At 39.8% G+C, this 22,767-nt stretch overlaps 1 protein-coding gene across 5 annotated transcripts in view; it reads right to left on the reverse strand.

Annotated features, from left to right (window-relative positions):
* Nucleotides 1-22,467, reverse strand: part of TAOK1 (TAO kinase 1) — a 37,436-nt gene extending 14,969 nt beyond the window's left edge. For 2 of the 5 annotated variants that reach the window (XM_009479097.2, XM_009479096.2), the window contains exons 1-14: nt 22,258-22,467; nt 17,779-17,850; nt 14,683-14,784; nt 13,278-13,323; nt 12,292-12,388; nt 11,416-11,529; nt 10,548-10,639; nt 7,921-8,014; nt 6,427-6,508; nt 4,266-4,433; nt 3,191-3,394; nt 1,855-1,989; nt 1,033-1,269; nt 136-264 (exon numbers count right to left, since the gene is read on the reverse strand). In XM_009479097.2, coding sequence (XP_009477372.1) covers nt 136-264; nt 1,033-1,269; nt 1,855-1,989; nt 3,191-3,394; nt 4,266-4,433; nt 6,427-6,508; nt 7,921-8,014; nt 10,548-10,639; nt 11,416-11,529; nt 12,292-12,388; nt 13,278-13,323; nt 14,683-14,784; nt 17,779-17,850; nt 22,258-22,389 — 1,704 coding nt within the window. In that variant the 5' untranslated portion in view covers nt 22,390-22,467. Of the gene's footprint in view, nt 1-135; nt 265-1,032; nt 1,270-1,854; nt 2,053-2,709; nt 2,730-2,881; nt 2,908-3,156; nt 3,395-4,265; nt 4,434-6,426; nt 6,509-7,920; nt 8,015-10,547; nt 10,640-11,415; nt 11,530-12,291; nt 12,389-13,277; nt 13,324-14,682; nt 14,785-17,778; nt 17,851-22,257 lie in introns of all 5 variants that reach the window. The other 3 variants (XM_009479095.2, XM_075719524.1, XM_075719523.1) reach the window with 3 other exon arrangements.
* Between the last annotated feature and the right edge of the window lie 300 nt (nt 22,468-22,767).

Raw genomic sequence — 22,767 nt, forward strand, 5'->3', positions numbered from 1 at the left:
TGCTCGTGAAATGCAGAACTTGCTGCAATCCAGCGAAAGATCTCTTGTGCACAGCGGCACTTTTATTTCTGAACGTTCACCACTCTCACACTGTATCTTGTACTGTATTCACACTTCTCATTACAGATGAGTTACCTCTTTCAGCTGCTCTTTGCGCAGTTTATATTCTCTCTTCTGGGACTCCAGGAAACTGTTCAATTCTTTTTTCTGTTGGGCCTGAATATGCTGTTGAAACTTCTTTTCTTCATTGGCCATCACTTTAGCCTAGAGCAAATCCAGCAGCAAATCAGTTTAGTCCTTCGGGACTCACAGCTCATGTTCCATTTCAGCCCCAAGACCAAGAACTCATGGTACAGTCACCATGATACTCACCATGACTCCAAGTAAGCGTGAGTCTCAGGAGTTTGCCCTCACCCTCTTCTCATTCCACCCCATAATCAACGCACCCAGCAGAAGTCCTTTTTCAGTGTCTCATTTCCTCAGCCCTATTGTTCAGCTAGTCTTGTCTAACAAAGTCAACACCTTATGATAAACTATATCTTTAGCCCTCCACCGAGAGATCCAAGATGAGCAAAGAATCAATAATAATCGCTGTAGGCAGCACCACTTCATTATCAATTATTTAAAAGTATAAAAACCCCCATACCCATAAGCAACTAGACAGTGAACATTTAAGCGTAGCTGGCACATTTCTCTGCAGGCTAATCTGCCTCCATAACACTTGATAGCAGTCAGTTATTGACAGCATATATATGGCAAAAGAAAGGAAAACCCTTACAGTATTTTTTCTGGGGTCAGTACACTAACATTTAGTATAACGCACTGTGATGAAGGACATACCTTTCCTCTAGTTACATAAACCCCTTAGAGTAAGGAGGTGATGTATTAGCCTTTTTCTAATTAGCAATTTGCTTGGCTCCTGAAAACAGACATGTAAGAGACTACAATGTCATCTTTTCATCAGTGAGGGGAAGCGGACAATTCAATGTAATTTACAGATATAGACTGGTCTGCTAAACCGTAATCTCCTACCTCTTTTTCCATGGCTGCTTGGTGCTTTTTAATTAGCTTTTCCATTTCTGCAGCAAAATTGTTACGCTGTGTTTCAAGATCTTTGTCCAACCTGAGGCGATGCTCGTCCATCTCTGCCTTCAGTTTATTCTCTAATGCCATCAGTTGCTTCTGGTGTTGCCGTCTCATACGTTTATAGCCAGACATCTGCTCTCGGAGTTCAGAGTCCTGTTCATGTTCCTGCATTTGCCTTGTCACCTAGGAAGGTAACCACATCGGGCCAGAAGTAAGTTAATGCTTCTTAATCTGCTTTTCAGCAGTCTTCAAACCACAAAAGAAAACTGTTCAGCAAAGAAATATGATTTTGTTGTAAAGAAAAGCACACATCCTAATGGCATCAGAGCAGATTAAAAACTGAATTCTGCTGTAGAAGATAAGCTCATATGGGCTCCAGCAGAAAAACTGTACAATTGTTATAAAGCTGGTACTAAATAATGTCTTTTTAGCCCACTGCAATGAGTGTGCATATATATGCACACACACACACTAATATACATAATATGCGTATGGAAATAAAAGTCAGCTTATTATTATAAACGGTTTCCTGCATTCTGCTAGGCATATTGGTTTTGAAAATATCTAATATACACAAATTACATTTGCCCAGGTGTCGCATTTAAGCTTTTATTAACTTACATTAAAACTATTTCAGTGATAATATCTCAGTCAATGAGGATAGCTCATATTCTGATGAAATCCTAACAGCTCTGAGTAGTTTCATAGCCCTATGTTCAAAGGCATCCCTCCCGATACAATTTCATCAAAGTAAAAACCTTAACATACCAGCGATGCTGTGCGTATAGTAGCAAAGTGCTCTCGGTTGCGATAATGAGACTTGTGGCGAGATACTTGGGGAGGAGACTGGGGTTCTGATGCCCTCGTTCGAGGATCTGATTCCTCTCTGTAGTTTTCTTCCTCCTTATGAGCAAATATTAACGTGAGAGAATGAAGAGAATCTGTGTTAAATATTTTGATTTTGGTCTGGTTCAAAAGACATTTAAAAGGAAGAAAAACAATTTTACATTCAGCAGCTCTGAAAAATCCTCCTGCCAACAAGCTGGATGAAGGAATATACTGCAACAAGAGCTCTGATCTAGGATCCTTGTTTTTGAAATTTCATTGCGCATTTTTATTACTGGGAGGAAAATTACTAATTAAAGCTGAAAATGAGAAAAATTAATGGAAAACTGAAAACTGAGTTAAACAGTTTACTTCAACAAAACATAAAAGCTATAAAGTAGATTATATCAAGTCTGAAAGAAAAAAAACCATCATCTTTGTAACCCTGAAAGACAGAGAAAGATTTTCATTACACCCACTACGGAAATACCTCAAAGCAAATTTTAAAGTTTGTCATGGTGTATTCCACATTCTTATTTTGAGTTTGTCATTCATCACAGAGCGATTAGTAGTTAGATATGATATACTAATTAACTCCCCGAGGAAATACCTGCATCTTTGTTGCCTATCTGGGCAAAGAACAAAACATTCTAACCACACCTATCATTAGCTAGGGAAACGTTACTGGTTTGAGAAAAGGTGCGATAACCCCTCCATAGCAAGAGCAGCATGGTTCAGAAGGACACTCCCCAGTTTATCCTTCATCGTGCAGAGGTAAAGAAGGGGAAGTGGTTTCACAGCTCGCCATGACCAGAGTGCTGCCTTTCTTTTTCTGTGCATATTTGGTTCATTAACCAAATATTCATATCAAGAGCTGGGAAGCTAGGTGCTTCAGGAGCAGATTTCAATCACTACTCAGGGAACTTAGTAAGAATTCACTAACCAGGAGGTAAAAGGGGGGAACTCTCACATCCTTTTGTCCCATGAAGCAATGCTCTGTAAGTTAAGGGCATTCACTAAATACACCTATTCACAACCTGCCATTCCAACTCCTCACAGTAAAGCAAAACAGTTTTTAAACAATGCAATTAGTAAAATAATTTTTAGTGAATCAACAGAAATAAACAATTTTTACAGCAGCCTTCCCAAGTTTCCAGAGCACATTAATATATTGGGACACAATATTAGAACCTGCAGATAATGATTTAGGATAGGAAGCACTCAACTTTTTGTCATCTTGCCAACCTTCAAAGTTATCCAGTAAAAATGCAACACTTACCGGCTTTAAATGAATGACAGAGCTATTTGACATCACGGTGTGGTCCCCCTCCATCATATCCAGCTCACTCTTATCATCCGAGGCATCTGGAAGACTGTTAACACTACTGCTTTGGCTACTGGCACTGATAGACATACTAGGAATGGACTGATTGCTTCCGACACTATTCACTGTTCCTGTCCTGCCAACACCATGATCTTGTTCCTAGGAGAAAGGAATTATTAAGAAAATCCAAGTCTGTCACAGTTGTATCTATGGTCATTACCAAATGAACCGTTCATTCCATTCCTTTCTAAAGGCATCTACTTGCCATGTCATGGCAGTTCCCTCCCTCCAGGCATTGCCATGAAACATTTCTCTTGTGGGATGCTGGGGAGAGAAAGACTCAGCCTTGTCAAGATTAACTGGCTGATGTCAGATTCTTTTCAACAGCGATCCTGTTAACAAGCTGAACTCTAGCATGTATCAGCAACAGCGTCTCACCAGAAACTGTTCTGACACCAGTATCATCTAAGTGCTCAGCTGGGACCCTGCACCTCGCATGGTTCCTTTCTGTACATGAGAGAACTGCAATCCAGAGAGTCTCAATTTCTGCATGGTGATTGCAGCATGCAACCCAAAAAAGACAAATTAATTTCCTTGAAAACTTTTGGGTGGGTTTTTTTTTAAAAACCAAGTACAGTACTAGGTCTTAGGCTCAGAAGAACATTCTCCAGACAAAACTACAAGACTGTCAAGGGCCTTGTACATATGGTCAAAATAGAGGTTAACTGCAGTTGCTGAAAGGGTCCTCATGAAGCCTTATAAACAGGCAAAGCGAGCTAGGATTTACAGAACTGGAAGCTAACTGTTTAAGCATGAACACATGGCACAGCTTCTTGCCAGCACTAGGCATCTACCCTGTTTGTCCTTCTTTGTGCCTTGAGGTAGCTTTATTCCAAGCACAGAAAGGAAGACAGAGTTTACAGCCAGGTGTGTAAACAGCCTCCATTCGTTTTAGCAATATCTGAGTTGTGGTTATTTAAATTACAGCACCATTTTCTGGTTCAGTGATGAAATCCAAAGTTTCTCTCACCTCCTCCTCCTCCTGTGTTTCGACTGCAGGGCCATTGTGTGCCTCCTGAAAGAGGAGCTTCTTCATTTTACGATACTGCAGGTTGTCCAGTTCTCTCACTGCATCCTTTGTTCTCTGAATCAAGTCTATTAACACTGTTTCGGGCCGCTCCCGAAGAACAAACATGTGCTGTAGAACACACAAATAGGTGAGTGACCTCTAATGCCTCCAGTGCACATGCTTTGAGGATAAAATTATGAGCTCTAGTTGGGTCTGTCAGCCCTCTTCCCTGCACAGGAGGAAAATACCTTCACAGCTTACATTGGCATTATTTTGAGACTTCATGATCCAGATAGATTTCAGAATGATTGCTTTCTGATAGGAGACATCCACCAAAAAGTAAAGATGTAAAAAAAAAAAACCACCCGGAAATGGTAGTTCATATACCATGAAAGTGGGCTCTAGTTTAAACCTTCTTTGGATGTTGGGGTATTTAGAGACGTTATCTACTTGTGGTTTAGAGGGGGAAGAGCAACAAATAACATATAAATGCTAAAGGTGTTAGACTGGTTACGTATCTCTAACCAAATGTTAATTAACTCATCAGCTAACTCTCACTATAAAACCCTTTTCCTTGTTTAGAAAAGCTTGAGAATCAAATATTCAGCATACAGTTCTGAGTCATGAAATAGGCTGTGAACCTTCAAGGCCGGCCCTAGAATAGTTAGCCACGTTATGCACTTTTTTTGGAAATATTCACTGCATTTCACTGCAAAGGTGGCTACATTTTGCCAATAGGTAAAACAAGTCCTGTCTATGTATGTCAGAAGCAGCTTTTGCAGTCTCCAGATGAAATGTGCTGTGCAAGCATGAGTCATTATTAACACCACCGCTAGTTTCATTTTGTTCCTTTGGAGAACTGCATTGCCATTTCCAACATGTCACATTCCCTACCTGTCCCTGTAAAGTGGCATGCAGCTGTTTCAGACTATAGATATGGAAGGAATACATTCACAAACATTTAATTTCCATCAATGTTCTCTTTAATTGCAGTGCATTGCTCAAAATAAAACCAATCTGCAGAATTCTGAAATGGCAGGACTACACACCCACACCAAAACCTTTACCGGATAATTGCATTTACTTTCTGAATACACAGTTTTTAAAGAGGCAAAAGTCCTCAGAACCATTTAAGTAAAAACATGCAAAAAGGTGATGACAAAGCCTTCATAAATAGCATACATTTCCCTGCAATGCCAAATTTTGGAAAACTGCTGTTTAGCAGAAACATGGCTGGGATAAAAATCCCCCAAAATAATGTCATGAGCACTGTAAAGAGAATGACAAGCTAGCAAAATTCTGAATGCTACCTGATGCCACAAAGGAAATCCATCAAAGTCACACTTACAATAAAGCAGCTCTAACACCTAACTTCTATCTGAGTTGTGTTCACTCAGGAACACATCAGCTTTTTGCAACGATCTACCACATTGGCTTTGTTTCCAGACTAGAGCAAGGAAAATCAAGTATCTGCAGCATACAGGAGCACAAATGAAGGAAAAAAAAAAAAAAGGCTAAGAAATAAAGAAAAACCTTCAGATGGTTTTGCAGGAGAAAACCTGCAGAAAGCTGAGGCTTATTCATGTCAAGGAAAAGTATGGGGAAGAAAAACTGCTTTCCTCTGCCCCCTTTCCCCCAGGGATACTATTAGAACAGCAAATTTCAGTTCTACGGGTAAGCACATAGGTGATGGGGAGAGGATAAAAAGCCTTTAGGAGTGTATATATAGCATAGAATAAAGAGGGAAGTAACGAAAGGTATTTATTAACTAATGCATGGCAGCTCTGTCAGGATTAATTATCATCACTGGAAGGATAGACTGAGCTTAAGAAACTGAAACTCTCGACAAGTTGATGGTGATCCAGTGTCACTTGTTGGGGCATCCTTTTATGCTGAGAATAAGGCTGGCTTGGGGAACTGCCCGAGACACTGGAAAGGGGCAGTAAAGCTAGGACCGCCAGCTCGGTACACTCCACAGCACCCTCAGCTCAAACGTGTTACGGATAACGGGCAGAGAGCATCGTTAACCATAACCTAGTACGGTAGGTGAGACAGAAGAGCGTCACAGGGCATGGTCCCTTTTTAATACCATGTGGGAAACAAAAAGGACAAGCAAGCCAACCTTCAGAAGCTCCTCTGATGTAGGCCTGTCTTGAGGAATTTTCTGGAGGCAAGAATCTACGAAGTTTCGAAAATAATCAGACCTGTGGCAAGGAAAGAGGGAAAAAAAAAAACAAACGTCTGAGTTAACTACCCAGTTTAATTTTCAAAGCTCATTAAGGAATCAAGACATTCACATTTGGGCACTGCTAGTAGAAACAGTGGGGAGAAACCACACAGACCCAGTGCTCCATACTACAGCCTCTGACATCCCTAGTCAAGCCAAAGCCCACCGCTCTTAGTAGGTAGATCCCTTTAACCTCAGCTTGCAGACAAAATGTTTCAGCTTAAGAATGCAAAAATATGGGGCAGTTCAAGAGGAAGGGAAGTTCCATATCAAGGCAGACACCCACACATCTCAGCGTGAGCATCAATCCCGTCAAATTCTATATTGCACAAGCTCTTCAAGGTCTAATCGGAGCCCCTGCCCCGTTTCACCTCTGTGCGCAGGTGTTTCATCCGCAAACTGTATTAACACACAATTCTTGAAATGCCTTTGGCCCCTCAGACACAACTTCTACACTATTGTGCAATCTGTCACAAGTAAGACTTAAGGTCATGATTTGTTTAGTAACATCTCTCCCTCTTTAAGCTAAAATTCTGTATTTTGCCTTTTCTTTCTCTCAACACAGGTTTTCAGAAGGGCAGGATTATACCCTGAGAACAGTAGCACCTCAGTTGTACAGGTTTTCTTTCTTTCCTCCCCCACTGCTCCCTCCCTCCCATCGTGTAAGGGGGGTTTTTGCTACTGCAATTTTTCAGTAAATTGAATTATTGCATTTTTTGGTCAGAAAAACGCCTAAAATGAGTTGAATGTTTTGTCAAGCACCAGGGTGTGAAATAGCCTAACCAGAAAATCTCAAAAGTAGAAAAAAAATTATAAAAATATGGCACAATGTATTTTGTTAGAGGCCTAAGACTATGGCTCAGAAAAACGTAATTAGGAATTTTTTAACTTTTGAAATCAGTTTACTGTGTTTGCTGTTTCAAAAGGCAGTTGTTGAGGCTGGGAGGCACAAAATGTTACTACTGTGCTTTATTCTTCTGGAGTTTATGCCACAGTCACTTGCCGCACACAAGCAGTGTCTTCATCTTGCAAACCAATACTTCAGCAAAACAAGATTTAGGAATTGACAGTGTGGTTTGTGATTAAAAAACACTAAAACCCACATTTTGGGCTAGCCTGGGAGCTTCAGAAGTTCACTGACCTTTGAACTGAATTTTTTACAGGATCTTAAATTCTTCCAGCAGCATGTCCTGTTTCTACTACATTTTAGAGTCTAAAATGCATATTTAGTAATTGGTCAATTTTATATATAAAATGTATAGTGAACCTAATAAGAACCTTCCAGCTCACATCCTCCCAACAGGAATCCAGCCATTTCAAGAACTCAGCATGACAAAGCACTCCATTTACAGCAATTCCCTACAACATTCCTCCCTCAGTAATACTCACCATTCATTAGACTGTAGTGTAGGGGATTCATTCTGCGCTATGTGATATAAGGCACTCATTGCGTTCATATTAAACAAAGGAGGCTTCCTTTCCGCTACACACAAAAGAAAATAATTTTTATATAGGGAGATAGTCTCATGTTTTTGCTCTTTTTTAGTTTACATCCCTTTAAAAAGAAAACCACATCAGCAGAATCACTATTGCCTGAACACGGAACCCCAAACCAACCCTACCCTGCAATCAGACAGATATGTTGGCATATGTCCTATACCATTGCAGAAGATGAAAGCACTTTGAAGATCAAATGCCTTGTCCTCTCAAGCTTTTAAATTACGTGGTTTATCATAGTTGAGTACTCTGACTCATTTTAATGTACTAAAATAGAAGTGAACAGTAAGCTCTGTACTCGGTGTTTAGCCACTAAGCATTCTTGGTTTCACTCTTGGTACCGCCCCCCCCCCCCCCCCCCCCCTTTTTTTTAAGGTACAGTTGCTAAAAAACTAACAAATATTTAATTCTAGCAGGATGGCAGTGATGAAGAAAAAGCTGGTTACAAGAACCATCAAATCACACTTAACTGACTAAGCACATGGGCAGGAAGTCAGTAACAGGCCAACTCTTTATACTATTTTGAGAGTTGCATTCTCTTTGGCTCTTCTCTCTCTTTCAAGCTTGTGTTACTCTTATAGACTGACACAGCATGAAAGCTTAATGAGGAAGGAGATGATCTCACTGTAACAACAAAATTGAAGCTTCATCAGAATGTTTATGGGGTAAACGTATGAAGCTCAGCCTCGCCATAAACATTCCGGAGAAGCTGGTCAGGCCACGAGGACATTCCTACACTAGTGAAAATGTAACAGAAAACTTTCCTTCCTGGAAAAAAAAAACAAACAAGGAAAAAATAATGCCAGTTTTCTTATTCTGCTTTTTAATTTTGAGTCAAATAGTAGCAGTAAGCCATATATCAGAGATCACTCATTGCTATCAGAGGACAGACTAAGCCCTACAAATTCCTCAGAACGGGTAAATTGAGCAGTTAAGCCTTTCCTCAAATGTAGCACTTTACCTTCTCTAATCTGTAAGATAACCAGTTGCCGCTATCGAGTATCAGACTGATTACCAATGAAACTATTTTAACTGACCCCTTAAACTATTTTAATTGACTATTCTCTCTTTTTCTCTTACCCAAATGAAATAAAAATCCTTAGGACACACTGAAACTGAGCCCTCAGTGAGGCCACTTCTAAGACTAATAGTTTGAGAAGACTACTAGATGTCTCATTTTTCTGCCTTCTTCCCATGCTTATTCAAACCAACACAAATGAGATAACCACACCAACCCAGCCTGCAACGCTCTACCATCCTGACCTAGTCTCACCTCCCACCACACTAGAAGCTATAGACGAAGCCTAACGCTTCATATTGCAAAAAGGCAGTGTGCAGGAAGGCACCCGGGGGTGTGGTGGCCATGAGCTCACTGCATTCCTGGAGCACTGCAGCCAGCCAAGTCTCCTTACTCCACTCGGAGCAGGATTCTGTCATGACAGTCACACCCCTTCAACTTGCTTTATATTGGCAACCAAAAAAAACTCTGCTCTGAAGAAAGAATCTATTTCACGTCCTGGAAGAAAATGAAGTTGACAGTTTGGAATGCCAGACAGCATTTTTAGCTAAACTGTGCAGTTCACATGGATTAGCGTGTTCCTGAGAGCTCTCGCTGCCTGGCCGGGCTGCTCCTCCACTGAGGTTGGTCTGGAGCACGAGCAACGAGATCTGACAAGGATGGTAGGACAGCCTCAGGTGCAACGAACAGCACTGAACCTCACCATCCCAAGGAAAACTTACAGCTAAGTGCTTCCAGAGAGCTGGATCCTGACTAAAATCCGAGTAGCGCTGTGCATGGTGGTGTGCTTCAGTGAGTGTATTTTTGCTCCAAGGAAATACTACACGTTACATTTAAATAGAACGCCATACAAACATAGTCCTTTTAAATTGACGTTCTGCTTTAAGGAGTCTGTTGTAATGGCCATGCCATCATTTCTTTTGGGTTTGATTTATAGGTTACCACTTCAAAACTGGATTATTCCATATCTTTTTTTTTTTTTTTTTAAATAAATATTTTCCAGCCAAATCTATTCACAAGTGACAACATACACTGAATATAGCTTTGAAGCTGTCCACTTATCCAAAACTTCATTATTGCAGGACTTGTTAATGTATCTTAAATTTTCATGCAAACAATATCAACTTATTAAATATATTTTCACACTGGTACTTTTAACGGTTCATTTCTAAAGCTGTTCAGCAAATAGACTGTTTTTCAGTTCAAAAGTTAACTGCCTCTCCCACAGAATGTGAACACCTTTAGTGATATAGCTTGGCTATTTACTTTGTCTATATAATCTCTTTTTCTTCAGGCACTGAAAACACCAGTTCAATAAACATAAAATTGGAGACTCGGTCTTGAATTCTAGAGGGCACATTTAGCTCTTTTCTCTAAAACTCAAGTCCCAGAGAAACCAGGACAAAGAAGGAAGCATAGATCTTCTGCACTCTGATTCAGCTGAGTAAGTTCTAGGTATTAAGTAACAATACTTTATAATTTTTCAAAGAAAATAACTTACCTAACTCAATACAGGTAATTCCAAGAGACCAAACATCTACTTTGCCATCATACTGCCCTTCATCCATGGCTAAAATCACTTCTGGGGCCATCCTAAAATAGGAAATGGGTGCTCATAAAATCGTGTGCAATGGAACACATTATCATCATCAGTATTTCAATGAAACAGGCTTTTCACTGATTTCAGCTACCGTAAACAAATCATTCCCCAAAGTATCAGACACGAACACGGGATATTGGGAACAAAGACCAGGCACCCACACTAGTACAAGCCTATACAGAGGCTGCGCGATGTTCTCCTGTGCTTTTTGCCCAGCTCTCCATTTAGGAGTAACGCCACCTTCTCGCCCTCCCACATTTCCAATAGTTTAGCTGGCTGGCCAAGTCTGGTGAAATAGTTTATAGCATGCAGTTGTGTAAACACCACAGATTAGGTGTAAGAGATCAAAAGCATACAAGGGATCTGCAAAGGGTTTTGTTCAATGAACCTGGCCTTTCCTATGAAAGAAAAAACACTTCAGTTATTTCAACAACCAGACGCGGTGAGAACATACGAATTGTTAAAACCACTGGGGGGAGTGATTAAAATATATTACAGATGATTCAATCCCACCTCTATCACTTAAAGTCAGGGTAAGTAGAACAACAAAGTATTTTTATTACTTTTTGTGAGCTACGAATTCAAGGATTCACAGTTTCTCGAACTCAGAGCCTAATTACTATTTTATCTTTTTTATCAAAGTACATTTTATCACTACCACAACTGGAAGACTACAAAGCTAGCTCCAATAAAGCCCACGTATAATAAATACCCAATAAATGACCCTTTTACTTCACAAAGCCAGAAATGCATAAAACTCTTGGCTTACCAATATGGCGTCCCCACAAATGAGTTGGCAGGAGATGCTATGGAAGCAGACCCAAAGTCAGCAAGTTTCACCTGTCCTGGCTCTGTCAGCAGGATGTTTCCTGCCTTGATATCTCTAGTTATAGAATACAAATGTCAGTATTATTCCTCTCCAAAAAATAAAACTTTCTATAGAACAGACTACAAAACACACGAATATTCACATCCCCAAGCTGCAGAATACCCACATTTCCTCCAAATACAAAATCTTTAGTCTTTAGGTTAATTGCTTAACATGGCCCTTGATCTTGGATCTAGTTTGTCTTAATCAACAAAATGGCACACCTGGATAAGCTTCATATACAGTTCGACAAAACCTTCTGAACCAACTATGTCCTTTATAAGTCCTAATAACGTAACTATTCAAATCCTTCGTCCTACTAAAATGCAGCAGGTACTTCAAACACAAAGAACATTTGCATCTCATACTTACTGTGTGCTTCTCAACATGTGTGTTCACATAAAACTAATTTTTCAAGCATTAGCACTGCCCCCCCTGCCCCAGCAATCTTTGCCTTGCAGTTGCTACGAGCTATTCAGGCGAACTCAGCCTGCCTTGCCATTCACTGCTTCAGGGAAGCATCGTATCAAGTACTGAAAAACTTAGCAGATTCAAAGCAATTCTGCAGAAATTATGAACACCAGCTGTAAGAGACGGTGTATATGGGGATACACAGCTTACTAGTATTTGACTACTATAAATCACTAGTTTGGGAGCATTCGGACACTGCAAAAAGAAAATGTCTGCTTACAAATATTAAATTTGGGATGAAGGGGATACAATCAACAAGGTAAATTACCTGTAAGTGTGTGAGACAACAGAAGTATAACCACTTACCTATGGATCATATTGTGAGAATGCAAGTATGCTAATCCCTGGAGAGCACCATGGGTAATTGCTGCTATTTCCACTTCTTGCAATGGCTTTTTATGAACTTAAGGAAAGAATTTATTTGAAATTCAATATTAAAGAAAACAGTGCAGTTTGCAGCATGCAAGTGAGTACTGTTAACAGTGTAAACAAAGAAAATACTAAAACTTCATTTTTACTACGTTCAGTACAAGAAGCAAATGTAAAAATAGTTCACAGCGTAGAGTACATTCTATAATCAGATGTAATCTTCTAACTGTAAAACAGCAGCTATTTACTATCAAGAAGAGACTACTCTGCAACCATAAACTACATTCCTGGCAGTTCTGTGACCAATATTCAATTTTCCATTAATGAAGCTAAATCCCAAACTCTAGAACTTTACAACAATTCACACATGAATAAATAAACTGTAGCAATACAGATGACTCTCTGGCAGCTCAGCCTTTTGTCCTGAAACACTTCTGGCAAGGAAAGGAGATGAACAACTTACTGGCCACACATATACCTTCAAAGAAAGTTCACTTCAAGAAGCCTGATAGAAAAACGACCATTTAACAAAAGACCTCATCAAGCAAAACCCTAATACTGCTGCAATGTTATTCTAGTCAACAGGCCTACAGTTGTTAGTAAGCATTAAAATCAACAGCGAGGGTTTTCAGAAATAAATCTTGAACTGTCATGACAGAAGAACCTAAAACTCAAAAGAAAATAAATAGCTGGCTGACAACTTTAAAATAATATGAACCAACGAGAAACAAGGCACCTAGGAAAGCCAGTATTCTACAGAAAAAAAACATTACAACCATGCAAAAATTCAAAAAAGTGCAACTTTTCACACACACTCTGCCCCCAAATAAAGCTATATACTCAAGGACAATTCTGTGATGCTGTAACCTCCTACTTCAGTACTATACTTCTGACTTTCAATCAAATAAACGTGCATGACATACCTTCTAGTAAGTCTGATGCTGATCCTAAACAATATTCCATAACAAGCTGTACAGGAAGAAATCGAAATAGTTGTTAGAAAATCTCCAATAGTAAATGCATTTTTTCTAGATTTCTATGGAGAAATCCAGAAATAATCACTGGTGCATACTATGGAGACTGCTATAACAAAGCAAGTATTGCTTGTAACATAAGCCCCATCCTAGCACTGTCACACTGAACCCCGACAGCTCTAACTGGAATTAGCATAGCTTTCCTGTGTTAAGATACCAAGCAACAAAACTTATAAGGAAGGCAAAAACATATTCATGACCGGTTATGTATTGTATTACGTATCTTATTTTACATGCACGTACTTAACAGGAATGTTAAATTGCACTTAACAAGCTTATCGGAGTATTAAGGGGCTATTTAAGGATTTACTTAAGATTTTGTCCCTGTCAGATTTCAAAAAAGACAATAAAACTTTGTCCTACAGATTTATTGAAGCTAATACATGAACAGTACTTACAATTTAAACTGTTAGTTCAACAATATGATTTCTTTAGTGTATCACACTACAAAAATTTTGTCAATGAGAGGTGCTACATCACACTCTTGATCTGACAAAATGCTTCCTCTGCGTAGCCAATTGCGTATATTTCTACACACACATTTTTATGCAAACAAACTCAAATAAACCAAATTTAGTTGTGTGGGGAGGGTTGGGGTTTTTTGTTTGTTGAAATCAAATGTATGAAACTGGGTAGGAGATGACAGCCAGAGATAAAACCAGCTACTTGGTTTTGTCACCTAAACACACACACACAAAAATGACAACAGAAGCAAAGAATATACAACAGAATAATTCAGTTAAACAGAAATATTAGCTGCTCAAAATATACTTTAATTACAATTATCAGGAGAGATTCTAACCTATTTCATTAAAATACAACTGAACGCTTACTTCTGGAACACATTCAGTCAACCTGTGAAGTACTGAACCATTAATACTCAGTGGCATACCAAACACGTTGTTAAATGACCCGCAAGTATCTAATAAAGTTGCCATACTTGCCTTTCAGTCAGTACAAGTGAAATCCGCACCTTTCCTTACAGCAAGAAAAGTGATGGATACAGTTGGTGGGTGTCCCCTCTGCTCATTATTATTTTGAATACCCATCCATCAAGCTAAATATACTAGAACAACAGCACCATCACCTTACTCTGCAAGCGAAAGGAAAAGTTTCCCTAAATCTTGTTTCCAAAAACTACAGACAGTTTTGGTGAGCATTTGTAAGGTCCTTGGCTACTCTCATCTGAGTCTGTGCCACCCAAATGTTCAGGTGCCTCTTGAAAGCCAGCTGGAGATATTTTAAAGCGCCCTTACCCAAGGCAAGAGAAGTGCAGAGTGCAGCAGATGCTTACCCATGCTGTATGCTCCCGCAAATAGCAGCCTTTGTATTCTATACTGTTAGGGTGTTTTATTCTTTGGAGGAACTTGACTTCCTTAATAATATCCTGCCATTTCTGTAGAAAATAAAAGGAATAGAAAGACTTTATAAAACTGTTACCTTTTTTTTCTGTTGTTGTTAGGTTAGTATGTCATTTAATTATTTTAAGAGGCAAAACCATCTTAAGGTTCCAAATCAAAATAAATTTACATCAACACCATGATGTTCACTGCTTAACTCCTCAACAGATCTACTAAATAAGAAGTTGATCAATTAGGCTGGATGGGAAGGGCCTAAGGATCTCTCATCAACACAATACTTTATATGTACGCATAGGATATACTGGTAAACAATATCTGAGAAAGTCCTCAAAAAAGAAGCAATCCTTTTTTTAAGGGATACCATTCCTGTTGTCAAATCAAACATACATCCCAACCTGAAAGACATGTGGACGATAAGTGTCCTTTGGCAGGATCAGCCATCTCTCATTTAACTCTTGTAGATACAAAGACCTATCCCTACGAGTAACTATATTACACTGGATGAGGCTCCATTTATCAGCCGCTAAATATCAGACTACATTCTTGATGTTTCTCCATTACCAGTTTAGTCTTTACAAGGACCGATTTAAAATGAGTTACGTACTAGATAAGGGAATGGTTCTGCAGGAGTAAAAGAATAAACAGATAAAACAAAATCCAGGTTTATAATGGGGGGAGCTCTACCAGCGCAACTTTAAAGTACAGAAGAGGCCAAGATGTCATTTTGCAATGTGTGCCTAGACACTGCCATTACTCCCCTCGGAGGAAATCACCGTGTCCTCCCATTTGCTGCACATCCACACCTCCTCCAGCAAGAAAGGCAAAAGCTTGTAAGTGCAACAGCAAAACTACAACTACTGGAAAAGATTTTTCAAAAACAAACTCAGTAGCTAAAACCATTTAAGTACGCAGACGTCAACACGGGAGTGTTGACACTAAAAATGTTTTCGAGAAAGTATCCATTCTGAACTTAATCAGAATTAGAGAAACCGCACCCAACACCAAAAGGTTCAAAAGCTGTTTTCCAGGTCCTGTTAATCTCTCAGCACACACTTAGGTGTATGTATGTGGCTAGGATTCACAGACGGACAGAGGTGCCTACACCCAAATGCTTTGGCAAACATGGACAAAACCCAAATCCTCCTAAATAAAAATTTTACAGTTAGAGAAACAAATGAAACCAGGAACACAGTAGCCACAACCAAGAACACAGTAGCCACAATCAAGGCAGCTTATTGACTAAGCATTTCTTAACACCAGAGACTTCATGAGAATGACATTAGTGGAGCTATACTAACATAAACTCTCTCACTGACAGCCTTGTTCCAGTACAAGAACTTAGTTGCCTTTTACCTTGAGCCTCAAAGGCTTTGAGGTACTAAGCAATAAAAGCCAAACCAAGAAAGCGCCATGCTAAACTATATTGGGAAGAGAGGTCATATATTAGTCAAGATGTATTCATGATTTCCTGCGTAAAAAAAAAAGCTCCGAGATCACATTAAGAGCACAGTACTACGTATTTCAAAGGTTTTTAACTTATTTTTAGAATAAAATATGTCCTTATTTTAGAGAATAATTGCTTCCACCAATGACAAAATCTTATTATGAAACCAAAGTAAATATAAAAGATACAAGAATGCCCTTAATCAATTTTCTTTACATAGGCTAGATCATAACTCTTAACGAACTTCTGAGCAAAACAAATAAATATAGAAGTAAAATAGAAAGTGTTTTAATCCTGGTCTTATTACTTTCTTCAAAATAAAGAAACATACGCATTGAAGACAAACAAAAGCTATTTCTGAAGCATGCACAGTTTGTTTCATTCATGTGAATAGAGTATTTATAGCTCACAGTAATTAAAACAGTAGGACAAGTAGTAAGTACAAATTATTCTTTCATCAGTACACAGTTAAACAAGTCACCGCAGTGACAAAATAGAGACACGCATAGCAAATTTAACTATGAAGCTAGAATTTAGGACTGCTGGAGAGACACTGCCACTTCTACCTCCTACACAGATACATACACACACACACACAGAGAAATGAAGGAATAGTTCAGCTCCTTGTAGCGCAGATGATCAATACACAAAAGGCAGGCACAGAAAGCAATGAGGTGTTAGTCAAACTCATCGGAGCAAGACTGCTTCTAGGGCTGGAATATAGAGAATGGAGGGAAGGAACCATAAATGCCTCAAACAACATGGTTACAATAAATACTTCTGTTGAAAAATCATGCCACGATTTGATAGATGTCATTTACCAGAAATAATACCAAATCAGCTGTTCATGTCATGTTGGGCTTTTCAAGAACCTGTATTAGCACTTAAACATTTCAAGTATAAAATCAATTATCTCCATTAAGCGTCTTAGGGAAAAAACAGATTTCTGGGGTGGCCATGAAAACACTTAACGTTGAAATCTCAGGGGCCTACTTTTACAGACCTCTCTGCAAAGACTGCCTTAATCCCTAGCTCTGGCAGTTCTTCCGTAATTATGCTGCTGTTCAGATTTTCACACTCATTCATTCACTGCTGTTTTGCTTTTGTTTTAGCTCCTCATCAGCGCGGTCATTCCAGGGAAGGATGCATTCTGCCTTACTACTTTGTTCAAGCAAGATTTCCTCCGAATCTTTCACTACTGCATCCATTGCTATTATTCCTTTGTCCAGTAAGCAACATGGTTATTTTAAAAGGTATTTAAAATGGAATTTTTAAGGGCAACAAGACATACTAACAGACAAAACTACCATTTTTAATTTGCTTTTTTGCTTTCTACACGTTTATGTGGTCCCATAGAAGAGCCTTTTGTGTCTGGAAGCAATGAGTCCTACCAATTTTCCAGGAGCAGATTAGGCAGAAATACACTGTGAACAGTAAACTAATTTGTTTTGTTTACACAGTACCCTCATTCACCTTTACAGTTATAGGAAAGATCTCTCTTGCTGTAACCCAAGCTAATTAAAATCATCCCATATAATAAGTATTTGCAATGGTCAAGATTTAATAAGCAACACATTCTACATACCTCATTGGACTGCTTCCCACTGTATGACATTTTCTTGATGGCCACCACTTCATTGGTGCGCACATCACGTGCCTGTAACATGAAAACATGATGCATCAGGTTCTTCAGATCATGACTTCCCATAAGATGTAAACCAAACACACTCACAATGAAGCAATGAAAAATCTTTATCCACTAGTTAACTTTTGCAGAGAGTTAAACTAAAATATCTTCCAAGGCGTGTGACTGCTGCATCTATTAGAAATTTCCTTCCAAAATCAAAGATCACCTCCTGTTTGTGAGACAAGGTACGACAATTTTCAACGGTCAGCATCCAGCAAATTGCAGGAGTCGAGCACCGTCACTTCTAAACTAAAAATCACAGCTTATAAAAGCAGCTCTGATTCAAGTAGAATGGACTTTCCCTAAATCGGCTTCCCTCCCTGCCCAGGTCCATTCCAGACCAAACAGAAGCAAGGCTCAGCCCCCTTGTTCCATTCCAAACACAAAGAAAGATGTCGCAGGATGCGCAGGAGATACCTGCTCCAGATGCTGGCAGCTTTCTCCCCAGTGCTCCCACGAATTAGCTACTGCGTCTTAAAGGAAGGCCGATGATATATAGAGAGATGGCAGCAACCTAAGCAACCCACCCTCCGATTCCCATTCAGACTTTCACTTTCTCAGTCCAATATTATTATTTACACTGCACAATAAATGTACATGGTTTTTCACACTTCAAAGGCAGACTTCCTGACTTCAGACAGCAACAATCCAAGATAAGACGAGACAAGAAGTTTTGCTTAATTTAGCACCAAAGCAAGAGCTCATTCACCCTGACAGAAGAGGCAGCGCTGCTCCACCTTGCAGGAAGGATGGCTCCAGACAAGACCCCAGCCTCTACTCTGTTAAGGATTTCAGCAGCAGGGGAGGGTGGTGGAGGAAAAGACCTTTGAGTCTGTCTGATAAGAATAATCAACTTGGGTACGAAGCCAAACGATATAAATCAAAACAATGTGCACCACTGATGACTGATGAAAATGCTGATTTTTAATATATCTGTACTATCGAGCACAGCCTATCAGAACACGGACTAATGAAGTACCAGGACTCTGCCTTTTGTAGAAAGGTTTTTCTGTCATGTTTTAATTCTGCCATGCATTAAAGAGATTCCCAGAACTCCCTGTCAGTCTTTATTTCAACCAGTTATGATAAGCTTGAACCAATACTATTTTTAGTTTTCTTTCTGTTTGAGAGGATGCTTCCTACTGTCTCTCTGATATTACAGTACCTCTAAGGTTGGGGGAAATGTGACTATTTTTTGTTTTTGAGACAAAAAGAATAAAACTCTGCCTCCTAGATCTTTACTAATTAGAGACAATCTCCGAAACATTCAGATCGGTGAAAAACTGCAATAAAACAGGCAAGCAAAATACTAGAGTAGAGCAGAAGGAACACAGCTCTGACAAAAGAGAGTGGGTTATTCTTCTGCTCCATCTGCAGTGTTCCAGTGTAGTAGGTTTCCTGTGTCAAGCGAAAGCTATTATTACACTGCAGAGCAGGGAGTAGGGTAAGGATAATACCAAAATGATTCAGAGGTGCCAGACTTGCAGTTTCTTAGAAACTAAAGCCATGAGGTGAACCAGCAAAATTCATGTCAATTATGAAATGAGAAAAAGAAAAAGAAAAAAAAAAAACACCAACCTAAAACTTTCTGCCACTGCAGGATGTAACAGAAACAAAGAAAGAGACCAGAGTGAACACTCTTAGCCAGTTATCACCTAAGATAAATATATCGCCCCTTCTTGGGATCACTGCTAAAAGGAAAGAAAGGTAGGTACAACTAACAACAAAAGACTAAACTGCATTTAAAAAAAGGCAGGGGGAGATTTCAGGATTCTATGGATTTTCCTACTTGTTAAATACTCCCACGTCTATTTATCATCAACATTTTTGGTCCAGGCCATATGCAATGAAGGCAGACTGGTGGTGCGGGTGCTATGTATTAGAAAACCCAAGCAAGCAACCCCTGATTTCATTTACCTAGCACCTACGGTCCTTCACTGCCGCGGCAGGGCTGGGAGAGAGAGAACCATCACAGCTGACACCCCATGAATGTTACAATCATGGAGTTCCATTTGCTTTTTTAGTTTCCTTGTGATCTTGAATAATTGAAAAGAGACGGTTTCCTAGACAAAAGCCATGAAGATGTTACAAGGCCAGCTAACTTAAACAATCCAAACGAACAAGGCTTGTTTTATGGCAGACATTTATGCGCATATATCCTGCTTTCCTCTGAAAACTCCATACAAAGACCAATATCTGGTGACCAGAGTAACTTCAGCAGTGATACTGGTAAACATGAGCAAAGAAAAGGTGGAGTATGTCATCAGCTTTGGTAATATGCTTTTAAGCAGTTATTAACTACAATCCAATATTACATTGATTAGAGAAAGTTTAATTGTTTGCATTAGCGGAATCAAAATCTTGTTAAAGAAACTTAAAAGAATCATAGAGTGCTTTGGGTTGGAAAGGACCTTTAGAGATCATCCAGCCCAGCCCCCTGCAGTGAGCAGGGACAGCTTTAACCGGATCAGGGTGCTCAGAGCCCCATCCAACCTGACCTTGAATGTGTCTAGGGATGGGGCCTCCACTACCCCTCTGGCAACATGTTCCAGTGCTTCACCACCCTCATTGTAAAAAATTTCTTCCTCTAGCTTTACAGAGGAATAAAGGTCCCAAGAGATACACTCCTCTACCTTAGTTCTTTATGCTTACTTAATTTAACCTAAATTTCTCCCTCCACGTTGTCTTTCTCATCTCTTGGGCTTCTGTGTGAGGTATCAAGTACATTACATGAAACAGTTTCAGATTCAAGATCTTAGACCTGCTACTAGTAAAAAGATACCATAACACAACACAAAACTTGTAGGTTACAACTTCGTAACACAGAAAACGCAACAGCGTATCTTCTTTACTGGAAACTCTCTCTTACTTGACAAAAATAAAGCCCCCAAATGGGTTGGAGTAGTGCAATGCGCTGCTTACGCTTGTCTTTTTCTAAGCGCCAAATTAGACGTACTTTCTGTCAAAGGAGCACAATCCACACACTGTCAAGTAATCGCACTCTTCAGTGAATAAATACCAACCTATAATGAATTGGTAGTCTAAAAGGGTGGGGAAAAAGAGAAAGAAAGGCCCAGAAATTAATGACCTCTTACTTTCAATCTCCTTGCAGAAGGAGCTGGTAATGGGCAATCAGCCCTTACCACAACTGCAAAGTTCAGGCAGTCTACAAATGGCACAATGGCAGCTTCTTGCTGATGTTTGGGAATGCTGTGAGCATACAGCTCGCAGGTTACCTCTAGCCTGTATGCTGGTTTTTCACACCTGCGTGGGTCATGCACGCCTCTGGAAGATAACAGCATTCCTGAAAAACTTCAGTAACATTTCCACATTGCAGAAAGACAGATTTGTCAGTTCCCTCCTTTTATATCCACTCTTTAACCAAAGTGAGTAAATGAGATGAAGTAAAGGCTGCAGGTGAGTACTGTTTCGTTAGAAAATACTTCCTCCCCCAGATCTGTTCCCAGACAGTGGCGGCTCATAGTTTTAAGCAGAGAACAAAATTAAGAAGCTTTTCCTAATTAGTTCATCTGTGCTGCATTAAATTTGTGCTGGAAGGTTCCCAACATGGTCTGCTTCAATTATTAACAATGAATAGGCATCTCATAAAATACTGACACAAATGGTTTTCTGAAGGAAAATTGGCAGGTTTGGCCACACCTCCTATAATTATAAATGTGAAAAGGTTTTCTGAGGAAAATGTTTTTTTAATGAAGGTCTCACAGTATGCACTTTGGTTAACATACAGCAACCTGCAAATGAGGTTACCATGAGACATCCCACCTCTCGTTGAGCTATACAAGCAGCCTGGGAAAAATTCTGCTGTCCAGACGTTCACATCAAATAAGTTTTATGCAGATGAATACTGGGATTCTCGCCTGCAGTAGGGAAGGATGTGACAGGACAAATGATAACAAAAGCACCAACATTCAGGTGTCAAACACAAAGAACGGCTTTAAGGGAGCCTGGGGGTATGCATGAAGGGAGAGAGAACTCAATTTCTCTCAAGGGACAAGAGATGATAAGGAGACGATCAGACCAAGAGAACTGCATTGCCAGTCAGAATCGATGGAGCAGAAGTCCATATTTTAATTTGCAGATGAATCCCTGCTTGCAACATAATGATGCACCTAAAAGCACCAGGCAAGGACCACATTCCAGTTTTCCTTTTCAGTTTGTATGCAAACAACTTACAGATACTGTGAGTCTGAACGGACTGAGACTGTACAGACACACAAGAAAACACCTCTGCCGCAAACACCATACAAAAAGATTCACAGTAGTTTCTTTTCCTCAATACATTCAAAAAAGTCTACGTCCACAGTTTAAAGATAAAAAGAGACACAGCTAAAATTCACAAGTCACAGAGCTACTTACAAAATAAACTGCTCCGAAGCTTCCATGGCCAATCTCTCGGAGATCTGTGAAGAGCTTTTCTGGATCTTCTTTGAAGAAGAGCTCTGCAATTTCTGGGTCCTTCAGGCTGCCCGCTCGGCTGGTTGATGGCATCCTGCTGGGCAGTTAGCCGACTGACTATCTGGGTTTAAAGTGCTGCCTCAACCCTTGGTTCATCTGTATGAATGGAGCCTCTTCAGCATGGATTACTGCAAGAAAAAGATTGCAATCCTTCACTGATTATCCTCCTCTCAAAGAGCCAGACACAAAGCTACAGCAGAGCAGCTTCCACTTCTTCCAGAGCAAGCATCCCTGCTGCGTGAAGCAACGCAACCTATCTGCTGGGATAACGTCACGGTCCCACTGCGACAGCAGTCAAGCATTTCTACAGAACACAAACTAAAACCAAAACACAAGATGAGACAGATTCTTTGCTCCAGCATCTGCTCAGTCACTCACAGGGCGGTCAACAGAATCTCTCTGACCTACAGT

Source organism: Pelecanus crispus, chromosome 12 (genome assembly GCF_030463565.1).
Source record: "Pelecanus crispus isolate bPelCri1 chromosome 12, bPelCri1.pri, whole genome shotgun sequence".
NCBI lineage: Eukaryota > Metazoa > Chordata > Aves > Pelecaniformes > Pelecanidae > Pelecanus > Pelecanus crispus.